At 45.2% G+C, this 15,120-nt stretch overlaps 7 protein-coding genes across 7 annotated transcripts; 2 read left to right on the top strand and 5 right to left on the bottom strand.

Annotated features, from left to right (window-relative positions):
• Nucleotides 1–171: 171 nt before the first annotated feature.
• LOC110845745 (DBH-like monooxygenase protein 1) lies at nucleotides 172–3,184 on the bottom strand. Its single transcript, XM_035850561.1, has 12 exons — nucleotides 2,830–3,184; nucleotides 2,689–2,768; nucleotides 2,379–2,531; nucleotides 2,198–2,322; nucleotides 2,001–2,112; nucleotides 1,663–1,869; nucleotides 1,454–1,596; nucleotides 1,211–1,389; nucleotides 1,043–1,139; nucleotides 741–859; nucleotides 522–633; nucleotides 172–439 (listed from the first exon to the last, which is right to left on the bottom strand). Exons 1-12 carry the CDS (start codon nucleotides 3,023–3,025, stop codon nucleotides 187–189), a joined length of 1,776 nt encoding a protein of 591 aa, XP_035706454.1. The 5' UTR covers nucleotides 3,026–3,184; the 3' UTR covers nucleotides 172–186.
• LOC110845540 (protein obstructor-E) lies at nucleotides 3,045–4,641 on the bottom strand. Its single transcript, XM_022091978.2, has 6 exons — nucleotides 4,464–4,641; nucleotides 4,248–4,406; nucleotides 4,051–4,182; nucleotides 3,792–3,992; nucleotides 3,596–3,730; nucleotides 3,045–3,403 (listed from the first exon to the last, which is right to left on the bottom strand). The coding sequence occupies exons 1-6, from the start codon at nucleotides 4,519–4,521 to the stop codon at nucleotides 3,186–3,188; spliced, it is 903 nt and encodes a 300-aa protein (XP_021947670.1). The 5' UTR covers nucleotides 4,522–4,641; the 3' UTR covers nucleotides 3,045–3,185.
• A 252-nt stretch (nucleotides 4,642–4,893) lies between these two features.
• On the top strand, nucleotides 4,894–6,104 carry LOC110845541 (protein obstructor-E). Its single transcript, XM_022091979.2, has 5 exons — nucleotides 4,894–5,052; nucleotides 5,120–5,335; nucleotides 5,403–5,615; nucleotides 5,683–5,896; nucleotides 5,963–6,104. The coding sequence occupies exons 1-5, from the start codon at nucleotides 5,019–5,021 to the stop codon at nucleotides 5,991–5,993; spliced, it is 708 nt and encodes a 235-aa protein (XP_021947671.1). The 5' UTR covers nucleotides 4,894–5,018; the 3' UTR covers nucleotides 5,994–6,104.
• A 186-nt stretch (nucleotides 6,105–6,290) lies between these two features.
• LOC110846040 (protein obstructor-E) lies at nucleotides 6,291–7,498 on the top strand. The gene is made up of 4 exons (XM_022092647.2): nucleotides 6,291–6,448; nucleotides 6,506–6,709; nucleotides 6,914–7,111; nucleotides 7,195–7,498. Exons 1-4 carry the CDS (start codon nucleotides 6,304–6,306, stop codon nucleotides 7,392–7,394), a joined length of 747 nt encoding a protein of 248 aa, XP_021948339.2. The 5' UTR covers nucleotides 6,291–6,303; the 3' UTR covers nucleotides 7,395–7,498.
• LOC110846044 (protein obstructor-E) lies at nucleotides 7,499–8,990 on the bottom strand. Its single transcript, XM_022092652.2, has 5 exons — nucleotides 8,837–8,990; nucleotides 8,383–8,622; nucleotides 8,131–8,319; nucleotides 7,744–8,018; nucleotides 7,499–7,681 (listed from the first exon to the last, which is right to left on the bottom strand). The coding sequence occupies exons 1-5, from the start codon at nucleotides 8,862–8,864 to the stop codon at nucleotides 7,565–7,567; spliced, it is 849 nt and encodes a 282-aa protein (XP_021948344.1). The 5' UTR covers nucleotides 8,865–8,990; the 3' UTR covers nucleotides 7,499–7,564.
• A 112-nt stretch (nucleotides 8,991–9,102) lies between these two features.
• On the bottom strand, nucleotides 9,103–12,745 carry LOC110846042 (zinc finger and BTB domain-containing protein 47). Its single transcript, XM_022092650.2, has 9 exons — nucleotides 12,604–12,745; nucleotides 12,371–12,538; nucleotides 12,110–12,266; nucleotides 11,882–12,052; nucleotides 11,420–11,821; nucleotides 10,945–11,250; nucleotides 10,228–10,326; nucleotides 9,962–10,169; nucleotides 9,103–9,735 (listed from the first exon to the last, which is right to left on the bottom strand). Exons 1-9 carry the CDS (start codon nucleotides 12,694–12,696, stop codon nucleotides 9,153–9,155), a joined length of 2,187 nt encoding a protein of 728 aa, XP_021948342.1. The 5' UTR covers nucleotides 12,697–12,745; the 3' UTR covers nucleotides 9,103–9,152.
• A 120-nt stretch (nucleotides 12,746–12,865) lies between these two features.
• LOC110846043 (arginine kinase Met e 2) lies at nucleotides 12,866–15,106 on the bottom strand. The gene is made up of 6 exons (XM_022092651.2): nucleotides 14,947–15,106; nucleotides 14,691–14,864; nucleotides 13,758–14,080; nucleotides 13,568–13,694; nucleotides 13,203–13,504; nucleotides 12,866–13,136 (listed from the first exon to the last, which is right to left on the bottom strand). The coding sequence occupies exons 2-6, from the start codon at nucleotides 14,854–14,856 to the stop codon at nucleotides 12,987–12,989; spliced, it is 1,068 nt and encodes a 355-aa protein (XP_021948343.1). The 5' UTR covers nucleotides 14,857–14,864; nucleotides 14,947–15,106; the 3' UTR covers nucleotides 12,866–12,986.
• Between the last annotated feature and the right edge of the window lie 14 nt (nucleotides 15,107–15,120).

A 15,120-nucleotide genomic window follows, 5' to 3' on the forward strand; every position in this document is an offset into this window, starting at 1 on the left:
TTTTTGGTGATGGTGAGACAAGGACTCGGGCTAGAAGAAGTGCGCATTTTTTATTGATTCATTGTTTTACATTGGTTTTGTGTTTTTATTCCCGCCAAAATTTAAATTTCCCGCCAAATAAATTAGAATTTCACCCAAAAACCCTCCCCAAAATCAAAACCACCCCCACCAAGACCACACCCCCCTTCACCCCACTCCCCCCACTATCCCCATCCCCCCCTTGGGACACCCCCTCTCCTCCACGTACCTCTCCACCATCGGATAATACCCCGTGACAGCGTTAATCTGAGGCAAACAGGCGGTCACGTGTTCCCCAAACTGTTGTTGCCATTGATACTCCCGCCGCGCCTCCTCCGTCCAATTAAAGTTCGAAACCACGGTGGAAAAATTCATACCTTGGAGCCAAGCGGGGGACGTGACCACGGGGTCCTTGCCCGTTCTGCAATTAGGAATTAGTTGCCATGGCAACGATTAATAATAAAATTCTCATGGCAACAATGATAATTTTTAAAAAAACTCACGGATTATCGACGGTCTCGACCCCCAGGATTTTGTACATGTTGAACTTGTTCATCCAGTCATAGCAACCGACGAAATTCGGGATTTCGGGGTAGTACGCGATGAAGACCATGCCTGTGGTTTATTTTTATTACAATATGGTTGTCATGGAATTTTTTTTATTGGTTGTCATGGAATTTTTTTTATTGGTTGCCATGGAAATATAAAAAAAGATTCCTTACACATCTCATCATCCGTGGACTGCCCCCCGATGACGCTTTTGCCCCCCTTCCAATTCGTGTCGTAGACGCACTCGGCCGTGATTTGGTCACCGGGCAGGATCGTGACCGGTTTGGGGAGTCTGCGGAGAAAAATTTTGAGAGAGTTGCCATGGAAACGATAATTAATTGGCAAAGTTGTCAAGGAATATGGATATTCTATTTCCATAGAAATTTAACTACCGTTTCCATGGAATTATTGCGGTTTAATTTCCATGGAAACATCCGTTTCTTTAAATTTGCATGGAATTTCACTAATCACTAACCTCCGATTGGTCTGATAGTTAAAATCGTAATTTTCATCATTGATAATCCATGGCAACTCTGAATTTCCTCGAAAATGCCGAATTCTCATCTTCCTGGCTGAAAAAAAATCATTTTAAAAATTCCAACTTCGCCTGGCCCGACACAAAAAATAAAAACTCAAAACCCACCCGAAGTATGAGCATGAAGAAACGCGTTATAAGCGGTGACCCCCTCGGGGGGAATAACATGTTTATTAAGACACTGGGGCATACAATGCGCCACGGTCGTAAATTCCATCGAATTCGGGGGGACCATTAATTGAAAATTAGTCGGAGCGGAGACCATCAACAAGGATCCTGTGATTTTTCTATGGAATTTTTAATTTTTAATAAAAAAACGGACAGACATGCACGCTGGTTAGATAAGATTACTGAATTTCATGGGTGTGATAGATCCTGAACCCGACCTGGACCTCTTCGCCTTCCACGTTATTCGGGTTATTCAAGTGGACTTCCAGTTTGTAAAATTGCTCGGATTTAAAGGGGAACCCCACGTCGGGGGGGTTCACGGCGAGCTTTATTTTTTAAAAAATATTTTATTTGTTTCCATGGAAATAATTTTTTTTAAATAAAAAACAAACCTCGCCCCCCAGAGCCCAACCATACTCGAGAAAGACGCAAGTCGCCCCTGGGAAGCCGTTCTCGGCCTCGTTTTCGTTGCAGTCGACGCCCTCGTGGCCGACCCAGTGGGAGGAGTTGTAGTAGTTGTCAGAGAGGTTGAAGCACTTGAGGATGTTCATGTGGTGGGTGTAATTCAGGGCAGTGGGGGAGAGGAAGATGGGCTCGTACTGTGGAATTTTGTTACGTTATAGTTACTTCGCGGGGCCCGACCGAGTTAACGGTGTGGGCGGTGAATAAATGGAATGGACAGACACCCACGATGGGTGGATAAGCCTATTACTATAAAAAATCAACTCACGGCAATCATTTGACGCTGCTCTTCGAATTTGGGGAGCCGGTGGAGCGAGCACCAATACGTCGTTTTACGCGAGGGCATTCTTATCGTGGACACGATATCATGGGTTTCCAGGCTGTGGAATTTTTTTTATTAACTTCGCGGGGCCTTTCGAGATTATTACTCTGACGGACAGACACTGGTTACATAAGAAAATTTACCCCGACAAATCCACGCTGGGCACATCAGGATCGAGTAAATAAACCGATTTGACACTCTTCCTGTCGCCATGGTAACCAATCTCGTCGGTTTCTCCATACGCCCAGATTAACCTCAGCCCTGCGTCCTATAAAGGAAATTATTTAAAAATAATCGCCATGGAAATATTTAGAAAAGACGCACCGTAATTTGCATGTCGTCAGGGTCACAGGTGTCGATTAGCCTGCTAAAGACCAAAACCGTGTGGGTCGCGTTTTCCGTCCCGGAAATTAATTTGTAGTCCTTTTTACTGTCCAAAATCGGGGCGCCGTTCATGTCCGCGGGGCCGTGGTAGTCCTGGGAATTTATTTATTAGGTGGCATGGAAATAATTTACGAAGACTTCGCATAGCCCGAGTCAGAGTCGGTTTATGATGATTTTTTAACGAGAATTATCCTAAGACAGACACACACACACGACGCCTACATAATCCTCAATCTTAACCCCCACTTACATCAAAATAAACCTCCCCCGACCCTCTCACCCCCCCAATCACGATATCCGACCGGACCATCCCTCCGTTAGAAGAAAACCCTGCAATAAATTCCCATCGTAAACCCAATTTCCATGGTAACTTTAAAAAAAATCCTCTAACCTAACCCGACCCACCCCCTGGTCTCCACCTCCACGGAAAACTCAATTTCCGTCCGATTAGCATTAAGCGAGTAGGTGACGCTGTATTTCGTATCCAACGGGAGCAGAGTCCCGCAATGGACCGTGGCAACGAAAAGCAACAATAATTTCATTTTGGTAACCATGGAAAAACCCCAAGAAATCCAAAGAGTAACCATGGAAATGATGAAATAATCCTCCAATTTAATTGCTTTTATTGCTTATTTATCAGTCAAATTGAGTGACCACACGATAATTATTGCAACATAATGATTGACTTTATCATAACACTCAAGAGAGTAACCATAGCAACGAGAATTTATTAATAAACCATGACAACTATTCTTCATTAATAACAACGGGTCGTTTGGGTCCCTTCCTTTTCCCTGCAGAATTACTAGATGCTGGTCGCCTTGGTTTCGTGGTTGTGGTGAGAATGTCCCCTTCCTCGTCGTAGTCGAGGATCCCCTTGTACCAGTCCTTGCACTCGGGGACGTTCTTGGGTTTGTCGCACTGGCCGGATTTTTCGTTAAATACTTGGCCAAGGGAGCAGCCTCCTAAGGGGGATTTATTTTTTAGTTAGCATGGTGATATAGTTTCTTTTAATTATGGGGATTAACGGATTAGCTTGAAGGATTTATGGAAATTAATCCTTAATCCCATTGAAATTGGATTAGTTAATCCCAAGATAATCCCATTTTAAGGGTTAATTTAATCCCAGATTAATCCCTAAAATCCAAAAAACTCACCCTTCCTCGGAACCTTCCCATCAATACAGACATAGAAACTCTGACAATCCTTGGGATCGGCATACCTCGGGTGTGGATTCACCGTTTCCCCCTCCACCGGCACACCCACTTTCGGACAGTCAAACTCAAACAGCTCTAAATTCACAAAAAAAAAATAAATCACCCCCTCTCGGGCCACGCGAACTCCACCCCATACCTCCACTGGAGCAATGCGCCTTTTTGGCCTGATCTGGCCACGTGCACGTCCCCGTCGCATTACTGAAAACCAACCCCGCCGGACACGTGATGGCATTATAAGCCCCGTCCACGCAGAAAAAAAACTTGTCACAAATTTTAACATCCTCATGAGCGAAATATCCGTTTTTCCGGGGGCAATTTAATCCCGGTTGGGGGGGTTCTATGGAAACGGATTTTAGCATTTTTTATATTAAATTAAGTAACCATGGCAACCATACGAAGGACGCTCCTCCCACTGCAGTCCACGGCGAAGGGGAACTCGCACTTTTCGATGGAGGAGCCCGCCTCGAGGAAGACCAGTCCGTCGGGGCAGAGTTTTGCCGTGGGGACGGAGTTTTCGCAGGTGTAGTCTAAAATTTACCTCGCCTTAGAAAAAGTTACCTTAGAAATAAGGAATTATTCTTAGGTGAGGTACACTTATCGCACTGCTCCGCATCCGCAAAGAAGCCAAATTCCTCGGGGCAGGTGATGGACTCGGAAACCGCATCCTTCTCTTGTTGGACTGGCTGTCTTTGTCTCTGCTCCTGCTGGGGCTTCCTCTTTCTTAGTGGGTTCCGAACCTCCGAGTCGGTCGCTATGGAAACGATTATTAACCAAAAAATAAAATAACTAAATTTAAAAAAAATCTCACCCCCCACCGTGACGACGACCATGACTAAAAAGAAGAGAATAAATTTGACAACTTCCATGGCAAAGAGAGAGTCTCTAATTCACGACTGAAAAGAGATTGTCTCTACCATCACCATGACAACCATGAGCTGAAGGCTGTTTTCCTACTTGTATAAAGAGATAAAATAAAAACAGGATTTTCTTTCAGGTTTCCAAGACAATATAAAATCGAGGTTTAACAACAACACGCTAAAATTAGCCCTTGGTGACCTTGTTTTTTTGTATTTCCTATTTTTTGTTAAATAAAAAAAATCCCCATGACAACGACAACTCCAGAAAATTAGCATAAAACAATTACTCAATAACAGAGAGAAAAAAAACGAGTTATTTCATAAATTTGTAAAATTACTCCATAGCAACCAGTTTATCCACATAGCAACAGAGTAAATAAATATGTCACGTATTTGCATAGTGCAACTACCTCGATCGTTTCTTTCATCCGTCACTTTACAGAAGAAGATTTTTGGTCCCCTTCACTTTTAGTCTGCTGCTGAATCTTGACAAAAACACACACAAAATGAGATCCCTCTTCCTCATCGGACTTATCGTGGGTATGTCTTTATTTTAATTTTTTTGTTGCCATGGCAACTCTGAATAATAACCATGGCAACTCCATAGGCCTTACCACCTCCGCAACCCCTCCGAATTTCAAGTGCCCAGAGAACAACGGGTTTTTCGGGGATCCGAAACAATGCGATAAATATTACGAGTGCCAGGACAACGTTCCCGAGGAGAAATTATGTCCTGATGGATTATTATTTGAGATCAAGAATCCGAACCACGAGAGGTGCGACTTGCCGTTTAACGTGGATTGCGGGGAGAGGACCGAGTTGCGTAAGTCTCTTTTAGGAATGTCTCACCTAAGAAAAAATAAAACAAATAAATTTCCCTGTTGCCATAGAACCCGCCGTCTCCACGGTCCAGTGTCCCCGGAAGAACGGTTACTTCTCCCACGAGGACCCGCAAGTCTGTGACAAGTTCTACAACTGCGTGGACGGAGTTCCAAACTCTGTCCCCTGCCCATCAGGACTGATTTACGACGATTACCAGGGGACTTGCACGTGGCCCGAGTCAGCGCAGAGACAGGGCTGTGAAAAGGAGAACAGGAAGAAGGGTAATGTCTTAATTTCTTAATTTAGTCTCACATTACCCCTGAAATAACTCCTTAATAAAAACCGTAGAAAAACTGGCCGACGGGTTTTCCTGCCCTGACGGGGAGGTCCTTGGGAACAACAACCGGCCCCTTCCGCACCCGACCTACCCCCATCCCGAGGACTGTCAGAAATTTTACATTTGCAGGAATGGGATCCAACCTCAGTTGGGGAGCTGCCCCCCGGGGACCGTGTATTCCGAGAGCAATTTGAAGTGCGAGGATCCCGAGGGGGTTCCGGGGTGGTACGTAACTTATTTTATTTTTTGTTTCCATGACGATTTATTAATTTATATTCCCCGTTTCCACAGTGAAAAATGGTTCGACGACGACAAGAACTGATCAGATTTACTATGGAAACTATATTTTTTTACATACACAATTTTTATAATAAAAACATTGGAAAATAATAAAAGTGAAATCTTTTCTAAAAATAAAAGTTCTAAAAATATATTTCCATGGCTACAAAAGTCTAAAAATATTTCCATAGAAACCAAAAAGGTGCACATAATACAAAGAAACGAACAAGGATGTGAAAACTAGGGCGAGGTTACCAAGACAACCAGTTTGTCTGGTATCTATGCATTTTCTTAACAATATAATGCAACTCTTGGGCCCAACCCTTCCCTTTCATCTCAAAAAATAATCTCACATGCATCTCGACTCAAAAGATTGCACAATTTCACCATCGCAACGCAACGACTATTCCACTCTGAGAGTCAATTTATTCTCTTCTGAAATGCGCTCACCACATCTCGTCTTCCTCGTTGGAGTCCTCTTCTGCGCCGTCGTCAATGGTGATTATTTGCATTTTTTAATTTACTCACTAATTTGCATATTTTTATTGTTACTAGGGCAACACCCCCATTGTCCCGACGTCTACGGCCTCGCTACACATCCCCACCCTGAATTCTGCGATAAGTTTTTCAAGTGTGAAAATGGGACGCTCACCTTGGAAACGTGTGAAAATGGGTTGCTTTTTGACGGGAAGAGTGGGGTGCATAATCACTGCGGGTACAATTGGGGGGTGCAGTGTGGGGAGGGGAGGGTCAGTGACGGTGAGGTTAAGAGAGATTTTGTTGTGCTAAATTTTGTGCTAAATTTTTGGCGTGCCAATTTTCATGTTTTTTGGCATGCCAATTTCTGTGCCAATTTCTGTGCCAATTTTTGGCATGCCAAAATCTCTGCTAATTTCTGTGCCAAAAAAATTAGCACACAAAAATTTCAATGCCAAAAACCTCTAAAAAATTTCCCTAAATTAGTCCCCGCCATCTCCACGCCGGGCTGCCTGTACCAGTTCGGGATTTACCCCAAGGCCCCCGGGTGCCACAAGACGTACGTGAAGTGCGCCTTTGGGGTCCCCTACGAAACCCACTGCGAGGCCGGCCTGGCCTACGACGAGAAAACCCACTCCTGCAACTGGCCAGATTTACTCCTCGAAAATGGATGCGATCCGGAGGGTGAGGAATTATTTAATAAATCGGTTTCCATAGAAATGATCCAAATCTCCATGGAAATTTAATTAAAACCCACGTTCCCCTAGAAATAATCGGCTACCGCTGCCCTGACAAAGTGGAGCCCGGAACTCTCGCCTATAAATTCTGGCCGTACCCCCGTTTCGCCCTTCCGAACGACCCCCACCGCCTCATCACGTGTGTCAACGGGTATCCCAGGATCGTCAACTGTGGGGACACGGCCCTCGTCAATCCTGCCACGCTCACTTGTGAAGAGCAGGAGCATTGATTTTTTTATTTCGAGTTTTTTTTACCGTTTCCATGGAATTTTTCCATTTTAAATTTTTTATAAAAATTAATTTCCATGGAAATAAATTGGCAAAATTCAGCAAATTTTATATAAAAAAGTGTAAAAAAAGATTTATTTGTAATTTTGTAATTTTTTTCGCGTAAAAGAAATTAATTGGCCTGTCTGACGACGAAAACTGGGGTTTCCTGCGTTTGTTCACGGGTTTGGTCGCGAGAGGGTTGCTGGTTTCTTATCTGACTCGCGGGGATGGTTTGTCGCTGTGGTTGCTATGGAGTTATTTTAAAATTAGTTGCCATGGTTACTGAATTAAATCCCCATGGAAACCAACCTGTTGCTGTTGCCTCTGCTGCTGCTCCTGTTGCTGAGGCTTCTTTTCCCTGATCCTCCCAGGGGCATCCGATTCTTCCGCTTCTGGGGGTGGGGGTGTGGTTGAGGGGACGTCGCAGTCCTCCGTGGGGGGGACCACACATCTCAAACTTTTCTTGTCAAAGACGAGCATGGCAGGGCAGCGCTGGAGGCGTGGGTAGCCCCCCTGGCACTGCCAATAACGGTTGCAGGATTTTCCCAGGGCAACGTTCCCATTCGCGTCGTCCTTGCAGAGGGCTAGGCGAAGTATAAGTTTTATTTTAGTGATTTCCATGGTGATTAAATTTCCATGGCAACTAAAATGAATTTGTGGTTGCCATGGAAACTAAAAAAAAATCTCCAAACATACGATGCTTCTGACACCCCGGAACATTCTCAGGCCAATCGCACGCATGCGTGTCCTCATTATAGAGCAACCCCCCGATGCACAACTGCTCCGTCGCCGTCCCGTTCCAGCACGTCCAATACCGCGTACACGACGTCTCATGCCCAAAAATCCCATACAACCAGTCGCAGTGGTCCGTGGAAATAGGGGGGTCTGAAAATTAATTCCAAAATTATTTCCATGGCAACTTTAAAAAAATCCAAAAAAATTCCTTACTGGCCAACTGCCTCCCCTCGCAGTAATTCCCCCTCCAGGGATAGTCACACCCATCCGCCACACCCCTGTTCCTCCCCGCAAAGGCCAACCCATTCGGACAATCGTACAATTCCGGAGACCCATTGACGCACTCCCAGTAACGGTCGCAATAGGTCGCATCCGAGGTTATCTTACCCTTCAAATCGCATGGATTTATCTGCTCCGTGGATTTTTTTTGACTCGTTGCCAGGGCGACCAGTGCTAAGAAAATTAGTGAATTATTACGTAACTATGTGGTAAATTGGGGTGAATTTATTTAAATTTATTTGGTTGGCATGGTGATGATGATGAGGAAGTGAAAGTGATTCTTCTACTGGCCTAGTTTTTGTTTTTGGTTTTTAATTTTTTTTTGGGACAGGGGGGGGGGATAAAATTCGAGTTCCCATGGAAACGTAAAAATAGAAAAATCACTTACACAACAAAATCCCGAGTAAATTCCACATTTTTAAAAAATAATCTCAAAGCGTTGCCTTAGAAACGAGAGTATATGAAAATTGTTACGAAGGTGTTGTTGTACGAGCGGAGAGGAGTTGCAGACTGAAGACAATGCAGAGATGAAGAGATTGTCATATTGCCATGGTTACCATATGAAGATGCTCTCTGTGGGATTTTTTTATTATTCATGGTGTGTGTGATATATGGTTTCTATGGTGATGTGGTAATAAAAAATTCACTGAGGAATGTGGTATGGACACGTTTATTTACAATGAAATCTCCATGACAACGGATAATTATTGACTAAAAAAACCCACCCCGCTCGGGGGAGGGAATTGCTGCGGCCAGTAGGACCCACCGCTGGATCCGCTGTTACCACCGCTGAACCCCCCCGCACTTTGTTGATATTCGCAATTACTCGCGAAGAATTGTCTCCTTGGATCGGCGTATAATCTCCGCTGTTGATTTACCGGTGGTGGGGGGGACTCCACCGGAGGAGGGGGGCTTCTTTCTTGATGTTCCCCTGGATACACCAAATCCATGGGCTGCTCGCTGTTACTCGTTTCCATGACAACCACACGATCAACTTCTCTGTTCGTCACCGCGTGGATTTTCCTGCTCGCCGCTGTGAATTTTTTTACAGTGGGATCGCCGATTTTCCTCTTGCGCACGCGCCGACCGAGCCCTTCGCCCCCGTGACTCTTGCTCTTGAGGTGTTGGTCCAGGTGCCATTTTATTTTGAAGGACTTGCCACAAACGGAGCAGTCGTATTTTTTGGAGGGGCGGAGGCCGTGGAGAAGAATGTTGTGCCGGCGGAAGGACCACTCGTGGCGGAAGGACTGGCCGCAGAGGGAGCAGAGGAGCTCCTTCACCCCGGTGCTGTGGAAATAATATTTGTGATGATTTTTTTGGGAATTTTAGCAGAATGCCAATTTCTAGCACAAAAATGGCAAATTTTTCTACCACGCCAATGTCACTGCCAAATAGAATTTCTAAATTGGCAAATTCTCTGCCAATTTTTAGCACAAAAATGCCAATTTTAGCACTCTGCCAATTTCATGCCAATTTTTTAGCACGCCAATTTTAGCACAAAAAAGAAACTCACTGCAATCTTTGATGGACCTCCATGTCCCTCTTCCTCCGGAATCCCTTCCCGCACTCATCGCACTTGAAGATCTTGCCATCGTCCCCCGTGGAATGAAACTCCAAATGCTTCCGGAGCGAGTCCCTCCGCTTGAAACACTTGGCGCAGATTTCGCAGATGAATCCGGGCGAGTTCGAGTCGTGGACGTGCGTGTGGTGCGTCGACATCACTGCGAATTCGAGATTTTTTGAGTATTTAAAAGTGTTAAATTAATGATTGAGACTTACTTGAGGGACGTTCGAAGAGTTTGTAGCAAACGGGGCAGGTCCGCTCGGAGAGTTTCTCTTGGAATGTGTCCAGTGGGGGGTCAGGGGGTGTGGTGGTCTCTGTGGGGGGGGAGAGAGAGAGATTTGGAGGGTTAGTGGGTTTTTTACCAATTTACCGGATTTTTTTACCAGAAATTTTAGCAATTTTACCAAAAATTTTTTACGAGAAATAGAAATATTGATCAAAAAAATTACCAAATTACCAATTTTTTACCAAAATTAGTTTTACCAAATTACCGAGAAAAAAATTTACCGAATTAGTTCTGCAGAATTTTTTTACCATTTTTTTTACCAGAAAAATTTAATTCAGAAAAAAAAATTTGGGGGGTTTTACCAATTTACCGAATTTTTTACCGGAAATTTTAGCAGTTTTAGTGAAATATTTTTTTACCAATTTTACCAAAAAATTTTACCAACAAAAAATTACCAAAATTTTTTTATCGAAAATTAATTTATTTTAAGTTTTACCGAAAAAATTACCAAAAAAATACCAAGCGAAATTGACCAATTTTTGACCAATTTTTTTTACCAAAATTAGTTTTACCACTTTTACCAAATTACCGAAAAAGTTCCACAAAAAAATGTTTACCATTTTTTTTTACCAGAAAAAGTTATACCAATCTAAAAAACAATTTTTTACCACAACTACCGAAGCTACCAAAACCACCAAAAACCCACCTTGATGACTGCCCCTTAGGTGACTCTGAAGAAAGTCCTCCCTCAAGAACCCCTTTTCGCAAACAGGACAGAACCAGGCCGGCTTCGTCTCGTGGTCCGCGTTGAGGTGGCGGATCATTTTCGGGAAGGAGAAGAACTCGACGGGGCAGAGCGGACAGCTTTTGGCCTCCTTTTTTGGCTTCTTCGGGGGACGGGGGGCGAGGTTCGGGGGACGACCGCGACGTTTTGTGATCAGTGGGTGGGAGGAGGGGAGAGGGGCGGCAGAGGAGAGAGAGCGGCGGGGTTTTCGGGGGGTTCCGCGGGGGGCTGCAATTAGTGTCAATTTTAGTGTGCGAAATTTTGGCAGAGATTTTGGCAGAGATTTGGCATGCCGATTTTTAGCACAAAAATTTTTGGCACAAAAAATGGCAAAAAATTGTGCTAAAAAATTGCCAAAAATTGGCACGCCAAAAAAAACTTATCCAATTGAACTTACAAAAATCCTCATCATCCTCATCGTCATCTTCCTCCTCATCCTCCTCACTGCTGGACTCACTCCCGCAACTGCTCAGTAATTCCACAATTTCCTCATCCTCGATCGCCACCTCCTTCACTTCTCTCTTCTCCCTCCGCACCACCACCGGCGGCGGCTTCTTCTCCTCTTCTTCCTCTTCATCTGGATACTCGCTGTGACAGGCCCGATGAACCAGGAAATAGTCCCTCCGCCCAAAAGTCATCCCGCAAACGGCGCAAGTGAACTGTCGCTTATGGTTTTGAGCAATGTGTTTGGCGAGGGCGTGGCGGGGGAGGGTTTGGGGGCAGAGCGGGCAGCGGATCAGCGTGGGGAGTGATGGTGATGGGCGCGGTGGTGAGGGGCGGGGTGGCGGCGGTGGTGGGACTGGAAAATTGACATAAAGTTATTAAATTGCCATGGAAATTGTATAAAAAATAAACGCACCCCTCATCGCCCGCTTCCTAAGAATCCTCCTCTCCACCACCTTCTCCTCCTCCTCCTTCTCCACGGGGAAAACCTGAATCTGTTCCAGGCTGAGAAAGTCAAACGGATTTGAGGATAATTCTTCGGGTGGTTCTAGTTTTATCTTTATTTCCGGGGTGATCGTGGAGGATTCTGCAATTTACAAGAGAGTTTTAGGTCTGATTTCCTAAATAAAGACAAAAAACGCACCCTCCCTGACCCTCCTTCGTACTTGCGCCGCGTAGAAATCCAGCTCATGCTCGGAGTTGAGGGTGGCGAGGATTTTGTCCTCGAGGGTGGAGCGGAGGGACTCCAGTTGGGTAGTCAGGGTCAAGATTTGAACGTGGTGCGAGTGGGCAGTGGTGATCTGTGGGTAATTGGCATGAAATTGGCACATGAAATTGGCATGAAATTTTGGCACAAAAAAATTAGCACACGCCAAAATTTTTAGCACAATAATTTAGCACAAACCTCCCCCAAGCACTCTTGACAAAAGAAAACATTGTGAATTTCCATGGCAGCGATTTGTGTCGTGGATAAAAGTTGGTATTTCAACAGCTCTTTGAGAAAGTATAACACGGGGTCGATTTCCGTGATGGGCGTGGTCGTCGTGGGGGTGGCGCAGACCAGGCAGTGGCTCTGGGGAATTTTTATTTTATTAAATTTTATTAAGTTTCCATAGAAAATTATAAAAAATAAAATACATTTCCACTGATGGCAGTATCTATCGTGACGATGATTGGCGGTGGGACACTAGTTTCCATGGCAACGACTTCATCCGGTGGGTGGGGCTCCATTTTTATCTCACAAAGTGAATATTTAAAATGTCTTTATTTACCAACAAACCAACCCTAAATGTCGTGGTTTGAAATTCCCTCCAGGAGTCTCACTTTTCCCCGGGGGGAATCTCAATATCTTAAATATGATTTCCATGGAAACGAACATGAAATAAAATCCTCAAAAAAATATCCAAACCAAATTACAATTTATTTAATTATTTTTGACTCTTTTGTTTTTAACATATTACTGAGATTACACAATCACCATGGCAACCACACAAACACGCTCCACCATTTCTCTCATATATTTAGAGTGACTTTTCAATCTTGATGAGTTCGAGGATGCCGTCCTGCATCTCCTTCACGGCCTCGCCCTCCGTCAACCCCAGCCGACGCTTGTTCGAAATGTCGTACACGCCCCCGATCGACTCGGTGTGCTCGCCCGAGGTTCCACGGACCTATAAGTCACGTGATTAGTCAACTGTCACCATAGTAACTTGGATAACAAGTAAAGTGAGACTGACCTGCAAATTATATTTGGCCGCCGTGGCATCCAGTTTAGCCTTATCCGCCGCTAGTTTGGGCAGCTTAATGTGGACCGAGGCCCGGATGGTGGTTCCCAAATTGGTGGGGCAGAAAGTGAGGAACCCAAAGCGGTCATTCCTTGAGAAAGACCCGGCCTTTTCGATCTCGTTGGCGCCGGCGACCATGCGTTTGTAGACGCCGCCGAGGTCGCCGCCCTGCTGCATGGAAATAATACGAAGGTGGTCCTCCTCGTTCACCCAGACCAGGAAGGACTTGGCGTCGTTGTGGTAGATCCCTCTGCCTACCAGTTGGGAGTAGTGGGGGATTAGTTAGTGAATGGATGGGGAGTAACTCTAAGACTCACCGGAAGGCCAGTATCTGCAAGCATTGGCAGCCTGGAGGAAGCGATCCCCCTCCTTGAACAGGAAGTGGTCGTCAATGAGCTTCTGCTGCACCTCCTTCGTCATTCCTGTTAGTGGGTAGTAGGTGCCCTATGGATAGTAATTAATTAGTTCCCATCCCACTATCCAACCCCCAAAAATTAATATCTGCACCTTCAACTCCCCGCCCAACTTCTCAAAGATGCCCTTGACCTTCCCCTCCATCTCCTTGTACTGATCCTCATTCAAGCAGGGATTGAAGGGATAGCCCTGGATGCTCCTCCCGCACCGAACCCGGGTGGACACGACGAAAGCGTTGTCGGGATCCACATTCACGAAAGAGTTGAGGTCTCCAAAGTCGCACTTGGGTTGGAGGTCGGTTTTCTTGAAGCCCTTGTGGTAGTCGTCGATGATGGGGTCGAATAGGTCGGCGAAGGTCGTGTAGGACTCGGCGTCGGGGGCGTAGATTCCCACGCCGGAGTCGGGGTTCTCAACTCCTAAATAGATTTGAGAGAGGCATGGTTTATGGGGTAGTTTATGGGTGCATATGTTAATTAATCATCGTTAAATTATGGTGGAAAACTACAGTCGTGAAGTGACGAAAACTACTGAATAATGGTGTCATAAAGTGAGTCTCTGGTCTGGCCAATTAGCATAAATAATCAAACCTAACGAGAGTTTGAATTCCACTGCCTGGACAGCGTAACTCAATGCACACGGAAGTAGGGACGACGCTTCTCCACTCTCTCCACTCTCCATACACCGCCTGACTCACTTTCATTTGACATTGAACTCGGATGGCTCGGAAAAGTCGGAAACAAGAGAGTGAAATCGAAGTAGTGGAGTTTGCTGGCCAAGTGCCACCACCGTCTCTCTCCACTGCTGCACTGTGCAGAGAATGTTTCCAAATACTTGGCCGAGAGCCAAGAGAAGAGAGAGAGGGGTGAAGGTTATGAATATTGCCAGGGACGTGCAATTGGGTAAAAATAGATACTCTTTTCCTAGCTGGAATAAGTGCTCTTTTTTCTAGTGCTGATATTTTCTCCAGGAAATGCGCTACGCTAGTTAAAAATTCCCAGGATGCAAAATGGATGCAAAACAACTCACCCGACTGAATGACATCTAGAAGGGTCGCCCCCAAGGCGGTCTTCAAGCCCTTGAGCTTATCGAAGATCTCTGGGGTGAGATACTTCTTCAGGAGGGACTTGGACTCGGTCCCCTGGAGCTTCTTGAACGCGGCGTCCAGTTTCTCGGCAGTGGCGGCGTCGACCATCGTGATGGCTGCAAAAAAATTGTTATTTGAGATGAGGTTTCGATGGGAAATTGAATGGAAAATGTACGAAAAATAGTAGTGGAAATTCACCTTTCTTTCTGGTAGATAAGAACTTGGAGAGAGAAGAGTAGAGAAGCCGGTGTTTGAGAGGAGATGCGCTGCTGGTGGCGGTGTGTGGATAAAGAGTGAAGCACACGCCCCGGCGGAGGGTGGTTTTATAGAGAGAGGAGAGAATGGTGGTGGCGAGTGTGGAGTATTGCGATG

Source organism: Folsomia candida, unplaced genomic scaffold (genome assembly GCF_002217175.1).
Source record: "Folsomia candida strain VU population unplaced genomic scaffold, ASM221717v1 Fcan01_Sc003, whole genome shotgun sequence".
NCBI classification, from domain to species: Eukaryota; Metazoa; Arthropoda; class Collembola; order Entomobryomorpha; family Isotomidae; genus Folsomia; species Folsomia candida.

Coding starts and splice junctions, on each gene's coding strand:
- LOC110845745 (XM_035850561.1), bottom strand. CDS start 3,025: ATGGTTACTCTTTGGATTTCTTGGGGTTTTTCCATGGTTACCAAAATG. Junction 2,532..2,688: donor CGGGGGAGGTTTATTTTGAT/GTAAGTGGGGGT, acceptor ATAAATTCCCAG/GACTACCACGGCCCCGCGGA. Junction 440..521: donor GTCGAGACCGTCGATAATCC/GTGAGTTTTTTT, acceptor TCCTAATTGCAG/AACGGGCAAGGACCCCGTGG.
- LOC110845540 (XM_022091978.2), bottom strand. CDS start 4,521: ATGGAAGTTGTCAAATTTATTCTCTTCTTTTTAGTCATGGTCGTCGTC. Junction 4,183..4,247: donor TGCGGAGCAGTGCGATAAGT/GTACCTCACCTA, acceptor GGTAAATTTTAG/ACTACACCTGCGAAAACTCC. Junction 3,404..3,595: donor TGGGAAGGTTCCGAGGAAGG/GTGAGTTTTTTG, acceptor AATCCCCCTTAG/GAGGCTGCTCCCTTGGCCAA.
- LOC110845541 (XM_022091979.2), top strand. CDS start 5,019: ATGAGATCCCTCTTCCTCATCGGACTTATCGTGG. Junction 5,053..5,119: donor CCTCATCGGACTTATCGTGG/GTATGTCTTTAT, acceptor GCAACTCCATAG/GCCTTACCACCTCCGCAACC. Junction 5,336..5,402: donor CGGGGAGAGGACCGAGTTGC/GTAAGTCTCTTT, acceptor CTGTTGCCATAG/AACCCGCCGTCTCCACGGTC.
- LOC110846040 (XM_022092647.2), top strand. CDS start 6,304: ATGCATCTCGACTCAAAAGATTGCACAATTTCACCATCGCAACGCAAC. Junction 6,710..6,913: donor GGAGGGGAGGGTCAGTGACG/GTGAGGTTAAGA, acceptor TCCCTAAATTAG/TCCCCGCCATCTCCACGCCG. Junction 7,112..7,194: donor AAATGGATGCGATCCGGAGG/GTGAGGAATTAT, acceptor ACGTTCCCCTAG/AAATAATCGGCTACCGCTGC.
- LOC110846044 (XM_022092652.2), bottom strand. CDS start 8,864: ATGTGGAATTTACTCGGGATTTTGTTGT. Junction 8,623..8,836: donor TTTACTCGGGATTTTGTTGT/GTAAGTGATTTT, acceptor TAATTTTCTTAG/CACTGGTCGCCCTGGCAACG. Junction 8,019..8,130: donor TCCGGGGTGTCAGAAGCATC/GTATGTTTGGAG, acceptor TACTTCGCCTAG/CCCTCTGCAAGGACGACGCG.
- LOC110846042 (XM_022092650.2), bottom strand. CDS start 12,696: ATGGAGCCCCACCCACCGGATGAAGTCGTTGCCATGGAAACTAGTGTC. Junction 11,822..11,881: donor TAGGAAGCGGGCGATGAGGG/GTGCGTTTATTT, acceptor TCAATTTTCCAG/TCCCACCACCGCCGCCACCC. Junction 10,170..10,227: donor ACTCTTCGAACGTCCCTCAA/GTAAGTCTCAAT, acceptor TCGAATTCGCAG/TGATGTCGACGCACCACACG.
- LOC110846043 (XM_022092651.2), bottom strand. CDS start 14,856: ATGGTCGACGCCGCCACTGCCGAGAAACTGGACGCCGCGTTCAAGAAG. Junction 13,695..13,757: donor AGTTGGGCGGGGAGTTGAAG/GTGCAGATATTA, acceptor TACTATCCATAG/GGCACCTACTACCCACTAAC. Junction 13,505..13,567: donor TTGCAGATACTGGCCTTCCG/GTGAGTCTTAGA, acceptor CCCAACTGGTAG/GCAGAGGGATCTACCACAAC.